Source organism: Carassius gibelio, chromosome B7, assembly GCF_023724105.1.
Source record: "Carassius gibelio isolate Cgi1373 ecotype wild population from Czech Republic chromosome B7, carGib1.2-hapl.c, whole genome shotgun sequence".
Classification (NCBI taxonomy): domain Eukaryota; kingdom Metazoa; phylum Chordata; class Actinopteri; order Cypriniformes; family Cyprinidae; genus Carassius; species Carassius gibelio.
The window spans coordinates 33424936-33438082 of record NC_068402.1 but is presented as its reverse complement, the minus strand read 5'-3'; the positions used below and the strand labels follow the sequence as shown (position 1 = coordinate 33438082).

Below are 13147 nucleotides of genomic sequence, written 5' to 3'. Positions count from 1 at the left end.
CTGGTATTGATATCCATCTGGGTGATCCAGCGTTTAAACTATAACTGACCCTGTGTGATCTGTGGCTTAGACCAAACGTATGTTGGTGGAGAAGATGGGACGGGAAGCGGTGGAGCTGGGCCACGGAGAGGTCAGCATCACTGGTGTAGAGGAGAACACACTCATCGCCAGCTTGTGTGATCTGCTGGAGAGAATCTGGAGCCACGGTCTGCAGGTCAAACAGGTACATAGACAACATAGACTGGGCTTACAATCATCTTTTATGATGGTAATGTGTAATGTAGTGTGCTTGTTTGACCGGGTTCTTTTCTTTATGTTTATTAGGGAAAATCCGCCTTGTGGTCACACCTCTTACATTATCAAGAGAGTAAAGAGAAGAGAGACGCTACTCCAGCAGGCCTCGGGCCTCCAGGTAAAATACTAAGATGATACAGTAATGTGTGCACATTGTAATTCTTTACATCTAGCTGCCTACATAGGATTCTTCTTCTAAGACAGCATGTTAACCTAAATAGATCCTCATATGTGACTGATTTGAAACACTTTACATAAGCAACTCCTCACATTAACCATACAAAAGACTCAACTAACATGAGTACTTCCAACTTTAAAATTAGAATAGAACTCCACAGCTATAACAATAACAGCACAGAATAACGTTATTGTTGGAATCACTTTCAAAACTTTTTTTTCCAGCTGATGAATCATAAGAATATTGACGGCCAATCCTGACTTTAAAGAACTTGAGCATTTAAAACGTCAGATGACAGACGCTTGGTGTAAAGAGCTTTAAAACGGAAACGTACAACTATATTCATTAATTTAAATAAAGATGATATAAAATAAATTGTACGTATGAAATGGAAAAACGTAAAAAGCTTAAAGAAAAATCAGATATGTTGCTCTAGAAAAAAATGAAATAGAATAAGTTTAAATACTCAATAGAACGATGATGAAAACATACAAATGTAAAAAAGTAAAATATTAATATATACAATAATACTATATTAATAAAATATAGTACTGTATTCTGTAATGCACAAATTGTACACATATAGGTAAAAATGTAATTTGTTTGAAGATTTAGAAAAAAAATTACGTTTTACATTTTCATTTTTAATATTGACAACATTATAAGTGTAAGTGTATAAGTGTATACGTTTTTTATTTTTATTTAATTTGTTGCAGTGCATTCTGCGATGAATGCATTGCTTTAGAATTTTGTAAAAAAGTAAATGTTTTTGAACAGCCTCCACATCAGATGCCAAAAATATTTTGTAGGTAGGCAGCTCTCTAGGGTTTGGATCAGAGCCTGTATTGTGAATCTGGCTTTCATTGAAAACATGCTGAATAGGTTTGATTTTTCAGCATATTTCCCTGTTTCGTGTCTCAGGTATCATTCATGACACAGAGAGACGGAAGTCAGATGCTGGCTGTGCAATGCCACCTCTCAAAGTCTCTTTGATCCAGGACATGAGGTGAGAATTAAACCTTTATAGTGTGGAGCACAGCAATAAACACTACAACAGAGAAGTGCTGATGCCTTCATTTGTACTCAGTTTTTGTTTCTGGCTGTATGGTTTTAGTCTTAAATATTATGTTTGCTTATCATATTACCTTTTTCCACCAAAATGGTGCTGGTTCTTGTGGTGGGGCCAGGTTCTGAAGTAGGGGATATAATCGCTCTCTCTGGGTGAATGATTTTGCTAAGTTGATGATGCAAAGACAAACAAACAAAACAAAAATCATGTATGGACATCCAATATATTTCCTTAGTAAAATGAGCATGTATATGCACACCAACCGAGGTCCCAGTCAGAAGACATCAAAATAGCTTAAAGAGACATAAAAAGTGATTTTTTATTTACCAACACTTCGGCACAATGCCTTTGTCAAGGTATTGGACATCCAATAAAAACATTAAAAGTAGCCATAGTTATACAGTCGTATGCGAAAGTTCGAGAACCTCTTGCAGAATCTGTGAAAATGTGAATAATTTTAACAAAATAAGAGAGCTCATATAAAATGCATGTTATTTTTTTATTTAGTTCTGTCCTGAATAAGATATTTTACATAAAAGATGAAAAAATAACATAATATTAAAATAACCCTATTTTATTGGTTCTTAATACTGTGTGTGGTTGGTTACCTGGATGATCTACAACTCTGACTACTGACTCTGATATATGTTTTTTGTTTTGTGATGGTTATTCATGAGTTTGTCGTTGTTTGACTCAAACACAGCTATTAAAAAAGGTCCACACATTCACTGATGCTCCAGAAGGAGAAACAATGCTTTTAGAGCCTGGGGGTGAAAACATTTGAACAGGATGAAGATGTTCAAATTTTTCTAATTTTACTGAAATATCATTGTATTCCATATAGTACAGCCCTTCAGAAGCAACAGAAGATACTGGAAGACAAATTAAGTACAAATTCTGGAAGACAAATTAAGTACAGTTTACCTTGATCTTCAAATTCCAAAAGGCTCTTAATGCATCCTGTTTCCTTCTGGAGCATCAGTAATTTTGAACTTTAAATCATGTAAATATATTCTTGCAGACCTTCAAAAAAAATATTAGCTTGTAAATGAGCATAACATGGGAAAAACTAAAGATAAAATGAAAAATATACTGCAATAATGGAAAAAAAGGAACAGGATGTCTATCAAATGAACTTAAACATTACTACATTAGTCATTTTAAGTGTTATCTGTTAATACCTCAAAATGAACTTGTTTTATGTCTAAAAAATTATTAGAAAATAATTGTAAAAATCAAAAGCAAACTGGAATATTCCTAACATGATAAAAAAATGAAAATATACCCTGAAATCCAAGGTCAAATATGGGATCATGTTTTTTTTGGTTTTTTTTTTACAGTTCTATAGTTTAGGAAATCTGAATGGAAAATACATTTTAACTTTTTTATTGTTATGAAAATAATAGGTAGAGTGCTTGCAGTGCAGTCAGTGCATGCAAAGGGGGGTCGACTCCTCACATTGCATGAAGAAAGCACAGAGACGTTTCATGTTACCACATTATTTCCAGCCTAATTAGCACCAGACCCCTGCTGAGCTGTCCCGTGACATAGCGGTGCAGGAAAGCCTTAGCATGACATCCCTCTCTTTAGCTATGTAAGCATCTCCTCCTGAAAATGCTAACTGATAAACAGTATTTCAGTAATATTATTTGTGGAAGAAGCTTTTTTCCTGATGTCAGCGTAATATAGCATGACGATGGCATTGTTTAGTACATTAATATTATGGCTGCAGGTCTACACATTCAAGTGTGGCTTCAGCAGTCTGTAAATCTGAGGTTTGTAGAGTCTGGAGGGCAGCACTAAAAGCTATAATACATTTATGTAATGGAAGGTCAGACTGTGTTGACTACCAGAGATGGAGTGGAAGAGAATGCGTCTGGACGTGGCATGCATGATAGTGGCTGCGAGCGATGACAGCAGGCTGGCTGATGCTCCAGGGAGTCTGTGAACCATTTCTCCTGCCCCCATTTTCTCTTTTGAACAGCTCCTGAGAGCACTGAAAGCATGCAGTGGGTTTTCGTAAACCTGTGCATGACAGGTTACGGCTGCATCTCAGCAAGAGCTCTTTTGATTCTTATAGAGTCACCACTTATGGTGCAATCAAATTTAATGTCATTAGGGCAAATTTTTTTGGAAGAAATACAGTATTTTCAGTTGGAAAACATGCAAACTCAATAGGAAATTCTGTGAGAAAGCAAAATATTTTTTTAAATTGGTCATGCATACTTGCCACACTGACCAACAGAATCCTGTTCGGTTTGAAAGGTGAGTTGTGCTTCATACATCAATTTACAATCGACAATAGATAACAGTCCTTTTTTTGTCTTTGCAAAAATCCTAAGAAATTTTGCTCATGTGAACACACCTGAATATTAATTCTAATTAAGGTCAGAATTTTGAGTATATTTCATAAATGACAATATACTAAAAATGTACTATATTCAGTGTATTACATGGAGTTAAAATGAATCTCAAATAAAAAGAAAAGATTCGTACTATGGCTTAAGATTTTGCATGTGATAAAGTTAACATCACCCAACAAACGTTTATGATTTTAACAAGTTTTGTTCATCATGATAATCTTCAAAAATGTACACAGCTTTTATGAATTTTGAAGCCTAAATACAATCGCAGAAGTATTTCCCTCCATTAAGCTATTAAACTCTTTTAGTCTTTATTAGAAAAAATAAAAAATCCTGAAAGGTTGAGAAGTTTTTGAATAGTTTGCAAGAGTGTGATTATAAACACAGCGAAGATGTGTAAGCAACTAGTAGATGAGTTTACCTGTTCGGTATGATGACTCTTTATGTCCATGACAACTTATGTAGTCCCATTTAACTACTTGTTAGCAACCATGTTTTTTTTTTTGTTTTTTTTTTACTAAAGACAAAAAACTATTCTCTGGCGTTGTTATTAACAAATTTAATGACTGACACAAAGACTGTGTCCAAACCAGACACGATGCGACCAGTGACAAGCAATTTGTCTGTCATCAGACACGACAACTAAAGGACGCAACAAAACCAATCAGCCACTCAGAAGAGTGTGTGGGCTGTGTGTCTCGCATTTAAATTCAAATTAAACCATATGAACATTGTTCAAATTACATTACCCAGCGACTGATTCAATGTTTGTCATGCAAATACAGTTTTTAGTTTATTTTAGAGTTCACAGTTGGAATTGTCTTTTTTCCTTTATTATGTTATTTTCAAGCTATTAGTTAAATGACTGTGAATATTACAGTCATACAAAAATGATATTTGAACTCTGTTCCCCCGTTCCTCATAGCATATCGCCATTGCGGCTAGTTAGGACAATAACTTGAAAAAGATTCTTCTGATAAAGGAAAATATTTAATCGTGCTGGGGCAAGGTTTGATGTCTGGTTAGGACATGCTGTAACTTGTTGACTTAATTCTAGTAGAACTTGAAGTACTGTTATCAATATCACGTGACCGTAATTCGCTGTTTGCCATTCTTTAGGCACATACAGAACATCAGTGAGATCAAGACAGATGTTGGGAAGGCCAGGGCATGGGTGCGTCTCTCCATGGAGAAGAAACTGTTGTCCAGGCACCTGAAGCAACTTCTGTCTGACCATGAACTCACTAAGTAAGACCAATTGACTAGTTCCTTAGTGACATAAAGGGCAGTGTTATAAATCACTGTAGAGGATCACTCAGATATCAGACAGTTAAAATGCAAGAGATGTAGCAGGGGAAAGAATAAGGCACCATTAAAAATGAAGATTTTTTTAAATTTATTATTAATGGGCCTTGAACAGTAAAGTGGCTCATCCTCAGTAAAGAATGCTTTGTGGTGTCCTCTTCTGACCTGAAATGCATTTGAAATCATTTTTCCAGCATCTTTGTTCATACACTTAACTTTCAACTGTTTCCTTTAAAGCTTTTGCGTTTAGATTTGTACTGTATGGTTTAAATGTGTTTGTATTTGTTTGAAGGAAACTCTATAAGCGCTATGCTTTCTTGCGCTGTGATGATGAGAAGGAGCAGTTCCTCTACCATCTCCTCTCTTTCAACGCTGTGGACTACTTCTGCTTTACCAACGTCTTCACCACGATTAGTAAGAGTCACCAAAATCTCTCTGCAAACACACTATACTATTAAAGGTGCAGTAGGTGATCTCGGAAAATGCTTACTTTAGCCTGATAGCACCGAAAGCGAACGTCCCACCCTCCCTGTAAACTGCTGTCCAAAGCCACACCCCCTGAATGCATATACGCTCACAGACTAGATTACCAGAGACAAAATTATTACAGTACATTATGTGTTGTTCACCGGTTAGAAAACTTTATAGCATAGTTGGTAAAAGTTCTACAATACCAGGAAGGAAGGTCAGGTTGTTGATGTTTGCCTGCCTTTCTTGCTCTGTCTGCACAGAGTACGTGAACGCGCTGATGACGTATTGTGTTTGTGCAAACAGGGTGCACAGAGGTATGCTAATACATATGTTGACAAGCAGGTAGGAAAGCCAATCAAAACACTCGGCCGAGCGTTTTGATTGGATGAACATTTCTTGGTCCTACGCCTTCCACAGAATATATAAATACATATAAAAAATTTTTAGACCACTTATTTCACTATGTTCTTCCCTCAACATAGACGAATTGAAACGTATCTCTCCCATCTCAGTGCATGCACTCAATTGCTGTAGCGTGCGGCGCCACTGTTAGCGTTTAGCTTAGCACCATTCATTCCTCAGGATCCAAACAGGGATGAATTTAGAAGCCACCAATCACTTACATGCTTTCCCTATTTAAAGACTGTTACATGAGTAGTTACACAAGTAAGTATGGTGGCACAAAATAAAACATGGCGATTTTCAAAGCAGATAAAAAAATAATAAATATAATGTATGGCGGAAGAGCACTTCGCAGCACTTCGACCCACTTACTGTAAATATACAGGGAGGAAAACGGATATACTGATATACGGGAACGAGTACTGCGTCGAAGACGCATATGGGAAAAACTAATTTTTTCTCCTGAACTGAAGCCTTATTCAATCACGCAGTGAAACTGCACAGCCATTGAATCGAGCAGTGTTATTAAAACAAACCAATGGCTTGGCAGTGGTGCTGCAAGAACCTATGACAGCGAAGCCCGCCAAAGCCCGCCAAAATGGGCGGAGAATCTGGCTATATATTGCCCGCTTCGCCACAGGAATTCAGGTTTCTTCGACTGAAGCGACGACTGAGTTGTGCAGCCCTTTTAGCATGGCAAGGAACGCAGTACTCGTTCCCGTATTTCAGGGAACCGAGGTTACGTTAGTAACCGAGTACGTTTCCTTTCAATACTTCACTCGTATTGCGTTGAAGACGCATATGGGAACCCAGTTCAATCACGCCATGATAAGAAGGGGGGACGACCAACGCAATCATACTTGATCTGCGAAACCAAGATACTGAGTTGTGCAGCCCTTTTAGCATGGCAAGGAATGCAGTACTCGTTCCCGTATTTCAGGGAACCGAGGTTACGTTAGTAACCGAGTACGTTTCCTTTCAATACTTCACTCGTATTGCGTCGAAGACGCATATGGGAACCCAGTTCAATCACGCCATGATAAGAAGGGGGGACGACCAACGCCTAAAGTCGGTCTGACAGAAAGCTCTGGAAGGCTCGTTGAACTGCAATCATCTTGAGGCAGTTGATGTGAAGCCTGCTCTCCTCTTTCAACCATTGGCCGAAAGCGGGTTTCCCTTCGCACAGCGCACCCCAAACCTTGTTGGACGCGTCTGTGGAGATCACTTTCCTTCTGCAAACCATACCAAGTGGAAAAAGGTTGGGCCTGCTGCCATGAGGCCCAGCAAATTCTGGAGCCGCGGCGCGCTCCTTCACCATTGTTGCCCTCATTGTCACTGAGTCTAACACTGTTCCCAGAAACAATATCCGTTGGCTGGGGGACAGCGAACTCTTGGCAAAATTCACTCTGAGCCCCAGGCATTCCAGATGGCTGAGGAGAACATTTCTGTAACCCAATGCCTCCCCCTCTGACTGAGCTAGAACTAGCCAGTCGTTGAGGTAATTGAGAATGCGGATTCCCTTCTGCTTGAGAGGGGAGAGAGCCGCATCCATGCACTTTGTAAACGTGCGAGGCGCCAGAGACAGCCCAAAGGGGAGGACCTTGTATTGGTAAGCCACGCCCTCGAAGGGAAATCTCAAGAACGGCCTGTGACGGGGGACTATCTGGATGTGAAAGTAAGCGTCTTTCAGATCCAGCAAAAATAACCAATCCCCTGAGCGGATTGAGAGGATTTGTTTCAACGTGATCATTCTGAAGCGCCTTCTCATGAGGGCACGGTTCAGATGTCTTAAATCGAGGATGGGGCGCAGCCCTCCATCCTTCTTGGGAACTAGGAAGTAACGGCTATAAAACCCTGAGTCGCGGTGTGCTAGGGGAACGATTTCTATAGCTCCCTTCACCAGCAGATTTTCCACTTCGGCACGAAGAACGTGAGTGTTCTCGTTGTGCACCGAAGTTGTTACCATCCCACGAAAGCATGGTGGTCGTCGTGTGAACTGAAGGGAACAGCCGTGTATTATTATTCCCATGACCCAATCTGATACCCTGGGAATGGCTTGCCATTGTGAGGCCCGGATGGACAGGGGTTGTATTAACTTGAGTGTTTGTCCGCCGTGGGGTGACATAGCACTCGTGAGTGTTATGTGAGGGAAACTGCTCTTTTTGTGAAGGAGTGTGCTTTTTATTTTGTGCACTTTTGTGTGCTAAAAAGGGCCCATTTTTTGCAGCAAGAACAACTTCGTCAACACCTGGAGATGGACGGCAAAACACACGGGGCAGTTTGGGGGGTGGTCCGGCCGCGGCGAGACTTAGCCCCCTCCTATTTCTTTCCTGTAGATCAGGATGACGGTGGCGGCACAGGGTCCAGCACTATCTTGGGCCAGGGTCCCATGCGTTTAGGGAACTGAATACGTCTGGTGGCCGAGCGAGAACTGTGTCGAGAAACAGGCTTGCTTGGGAGGCTGACGAGTCAGCACCTGTTTGGGGCACCTGGCAGCAGCAGATGAAGCGCGTTTTGGCAGGAAGTGTTGCATCGCCTGGGATGACTTCTGCACCTCTGTGAAGCGTTCGGTGAACCCCTCTGTCGCCGGACCAAAGAGGCCACTGGGGGAGATCGGTGCATCCAGGAACTGGGCTCTGTCAGCATCCTTGATCTCCGTGAGGTTAAGCCACAAGTGGTGCTCCAGGACGACCAGGTTAGCCATCGAGCGCCCAATGGCCTGGGCAGTGCTCTTGGTAGCACGTAGTGCTAAGTCTGTTGCACTTCTCAGCTCCCTGAGCGTGGCAACATCTGGGCCAGACTCATCAGTGGCGGCGAGAAGTTTGGCCTGGAAGACTTGCAGCACTGCCATGGAGTGGAGCGCCGCGGCTGCTTGCCCTGCCGATGAGTAGGCACGCCCGGTGAGCGCCGACATCATACGGCAGGGTTTGGACGGATGGTTGGCCTTGGCTTTCCATCCAATATCTGCTGGTGGGCAAAGATGCACAGCCACAGACTCGTCCAGCGGCGGCAATCGCTCGTATCCTCTTTCTTCAGTGCCGTCAATTGCTCGTATGCTCTTTCTTCAGTGCCGTCAATTGAGGTGAGGGCGGATGAAGATGAAGTACACAAGTGGGCTGAGTAGGGGGGCGCGACACGATTTTGTGAGCTCGTCGTGGACCTCCGGGAAGAACTGGGCGGTTCACTGATGAGGGGCTTGCTGGCGCCCCGGCAGAAACCATTCATCCAGACTGCTACGGGCTGGTTCCTCTGGAGGAGACCATTCCAGACCAAGCTCATCCACTGCCCTGTAGAGAACGCGGATAAGCTCGGTGTCCATCCCAAGTTTCGAGCGGCTGGGTTCAGATAACATCGAGGGGGCGGGGTCCGGCAAGCCCGACAGCTCCTCAGCATCTAAGCAGCTAGAGACATGCTGTCCTCTAGCAGTTCCTCCTCAGTCCCTCCAAACAAAACCAGATCACTCGCGGCAGCAGAGGGACACTGGTCTGGCTGTACAAAGAGGACTGGGGAATCCCCTCTGGGCGGAGAAAACGAGGCAAGCTGGGGCTGAGCTGGCGTGAGATTGTTTTCATCCTGCTGCTTTGATCCTCTGCCCCACCTTTTCTTCCTCGCCGGCTCCCGGGAGGCAGAAAACGGGAGGGCGCGAGGAGCGAGATCGCTTTCTGAAAAGAAAGTGATTTGCGAGGGCAGAGAGACTATATTTATGTTCTATATTTATTCACACTCGCTGTGTATATTTATACACACTCGCTGTGCTCGTCATCAGCGTGCAGAGGGGCCCTGCACGAGCTGCAATGACAAGATGGCATTTGCAACAACGCTGTAGAAAGGCTCTTTTAAAGAAATTTGCTCTTTTAAATCTCTCTCTCTCTCGCCGGATGGCCGCAGGGAAGCGATGAGTCTGCAGCGGGGACTGGCAGTCGCGTTCCAGTGCGAGGCGTGTCAACGGCGAGCAGTTCAGCGGAGATCAGCAAAGCGATGTGATGTCGTCGCTGAAGGAGAAGAAATCTGAATTCCTGTGGAGAAGCGGCCAATATATAGCCAGATTCTCCGCCCATTTTGGCAGGCTTTGGCGGACTTCGCTGCCATAGGTTCGTGCAGCACCACTGCCAAGCCATTGGTTTGTTTTAATAACACTGCACGATCCAATGGCCGTGCAGTTTCACTGCGTGATTGAATAAGGCTTCAGTTCAGGAGAAAAAAGGAGTTTTTCCCATATGCATCTTCGACGCAGTACGAGTGTAGTATTAAAAGGGAACTGCAGTAGCCAAGGCGAGCTACCTGGTGTTATCAAGTACGCTGCATTTAGTAGAATTACCGGACTTGTGTCGTCCTGTTTGCGGGAGTTCACACTCCTGAGTCGGACTCGCAAAGTCTGAACTACCGAAGATGTAAGTCCGAAATTTGTGTACATTGTATTGAGAAACGTGGGCAGACCTATGTCACCAGACTATTTCCTGCGATAAAAAGTTAATGGTACAATTGTTCCGGGTAATTTCGGTTGAAATTGGTAACCATTTTTAGAATGTTGGTGTTAAAAAGGCCCGCTGTAAACAAGCTTTTATTTTGAAGTTTTCTGGTGATCAGCCAGTGTTTGAATGTGATGTCATCGCAGCAACCTAAAGACACTATGCTCCGCCCATTTCCAGCAGGTGGCAGTGATTAGTGTTTGGTAGAAATAGCCTGCAACGAGTACGTGAAAGCAAATGTACTCGAGGCTTTCTCAAGTGTTGGTGTTGTGTGCGTATGTTAGATGAACCAAACCACACCCAGATGGAAACACCAATGTAATGTCTGCAACATTTGTGAATTGTTGTGAAGAAATAAATGCATCAAAGACTTAACCTGCATCTTTATGTCTCTTACCGAACATCTGTGGTGAACTAGTCCCCCCACTGGCAACCCCAACTGGTCTAGTTATACCAGTTTTCTTTAGTTGGTAACCAGGCAGTTTCTGTTCCTATTGTATTACATTATATGTTTTGACCATAAGTCAATGGGAACTAAAACTGTTTGGTTACCAACAAAATATCTTTGCATTTCAAAGAAAAATTATCTATATTCTGTATTTTGCATCCTTTAAAAACAGTTGCTGTTAGAAATAGTTATGGATGAAAAAAATCTAACTTTTTCACAAAATAACTGCAAGACACAAAGAGGAATTATATTTAATAATTTCCTGTATGTAAAAAAGATAAAGAATAAAAAAATTCATATTAATAAAAAAAAAGTTGCATGATTTCTTTGAGAATTTTGGAGCCATGCTCAGGGTCTGACTGTCAAAAAATTTGGGAATGTAATCTAGTTTAAGGAAACTTAATGGCCTAATAAACTGTGTATTAAATAATAATTTTCATGAGGTTGCTTACTAATATAACATTAGCATAATCGTTGAGACAGTATCATGTATATTAAATATATTAAAGCGATCATTTACTCACCCTGATGCCGTTCCAAATTACCTTTTTTTCTATGGAACACAAACAGAGATTTTTAGGAAAAATAATCTTAGATTATAGAGACAGATTATTTTTATCTGATTATCAGATAAATTTCACTGTTCAGTGTTTATCCGAAGCAAGAAAGTCTGGGACAGCATGAGGATGAGTAAATGTTGAGAGAATTTTCATTTTATCCCTTTCATTCTATTATCAAAAACCTCTGTCTGCACTCTGCTTTTCTTCTCTTGACCTTGTCCTTGTTGTTCATAGTGATACCATATCATGTGGTCATCATTCCCAGCAAGAAACTAGGTGGCTCCATGTTTACAGCCAACCCCTGGGTGTGTGTCTCAGGTGAGCTAGCTGAGACTGGGGTTCTGCAGGTCCCTAAAAACACCCTGGAGATTACGTTTGAGGTGAGTCAATATATATATATCAACACACACATAATTATGTCTATTACTCTGGTTTCACTATATACTACCAAAAAATAAAATTTTGCACTGGATGACTTCAATAACTTCCGACTATCAAAACTCCTGTTTTCTGCAAAATTAATTAAGCGTATTGTTGCCCCTTATTTGTGTAATCTTCTCACAGTTAGTTAGGTGTCAGGAGTCAGAGCTGTGTTTAATACTATGGATCCAAGTCTAATACTTACTCATCTTGAAAGAGTGTTTGGTGTGTCTGGGACCGGTGGTTAAGGTCTTATTTTACTGACCGCTCCCAGTTTGTTTCTATGGGTGGTTATAAGTCTGACATTAACTCTGTCTCAACTGGCATCCCTCAGGGGTCGGTTTTGGGTCCTTTACTTTTTAACATTTATTGGTCACCTTTGGGCCACCTCTTGAGATCACTCGGCTTTCATTATCTTTTTTATGCCGACAATACACCGATTTATATACATTCAAAAACCCATGAGTGCCTTGACGTTGTTTATTTGTCTGACTGCATTACTAAGATTAAAATATGGATGGATAATAATTTATTGTGATTGAATTGTGGTAAAACTGAAGTTATGCTCATTGGTTAACGTTATCAAATTTATAAAGCTGGTTTTCTGTCCCAGACTCTTGACGGCCCTGTTTTGGAAATACAGAGTCGAGTGAGGAACCTTGGAGTTATTTTTGATGCAAATCTGTCTTTTGAGCACTGTAAAAGCCTATTTTTTCCACCTCAGAAAAATTGCAAGATTGTACCCTATGTTAAATTTTACAGTCGCAAAAATACGGATTAATTATTTTGTCATCTCACAGTCTCACAGACTACTGTAATGCTCTTTTTACCTGGGCTTCTAAATCTACACTTAATAAGTTTCAATATGTATAAAATTGAGCCCCGGGGATTTTAACTGGGACTAGGATTGCAATCATATTACTCCAGTGTTATAGTCTTCACACTGGCTCCCAGTCAGGTTTAGAGTGGATTTTAAAATTATGATGCTTTTAAAGCATTACATGAACTGGCACCACATTACCCTACAGATTTGTTACATCCATACACCCATAGTAGTATATTGCTTTCCTCTCAGTCAAACTTGTTGCTTGTTTCTCAAACATGTCTAAGATCTATGGGTGATAAGGTTTTCTCTGGTATTAATGTTATACTAAAACTAAAACAATGG

General features: G+C 41.2%; 1 protein-coding gene across 3 annotated transcripts in view; it reads left to right on the top strand.

The window, feature by feature from the left end:
• The window catches only part of LOC127961428 (DENN domain-containing protein 5A), a 53823-nt gene that overhangs the window by 32926 nt on the left and 7750 nt on the right, over window positions 1-13147 (top strand). For all 3 annotated transcript variants that reach the window (XM_052560514.1, XM_052560513.1, XM_052560512.1), the window contains 6 exons: window positions 71-223; window positions 325-412; window positions 1394-1478; window positions 5024-5152; window positions 5502-5623; window positions 11794-11939. In XM_052560514.1, coding sequence (XP_052416474.1) covers window positions 71-223; window positions 325-412; window positions 1394-1478; window positions 5024-5152; window positions 5502-5623; window positions 11794-11939 — 723 coding nt within the window. The remainder of the gene's footprint in view (window positions 1-70; window positions 224-324; window positions 413-1393; window positions 1479-5023; window positions 5153-5501; window positions 5624-11793; window positions 11940-13147) is intronic.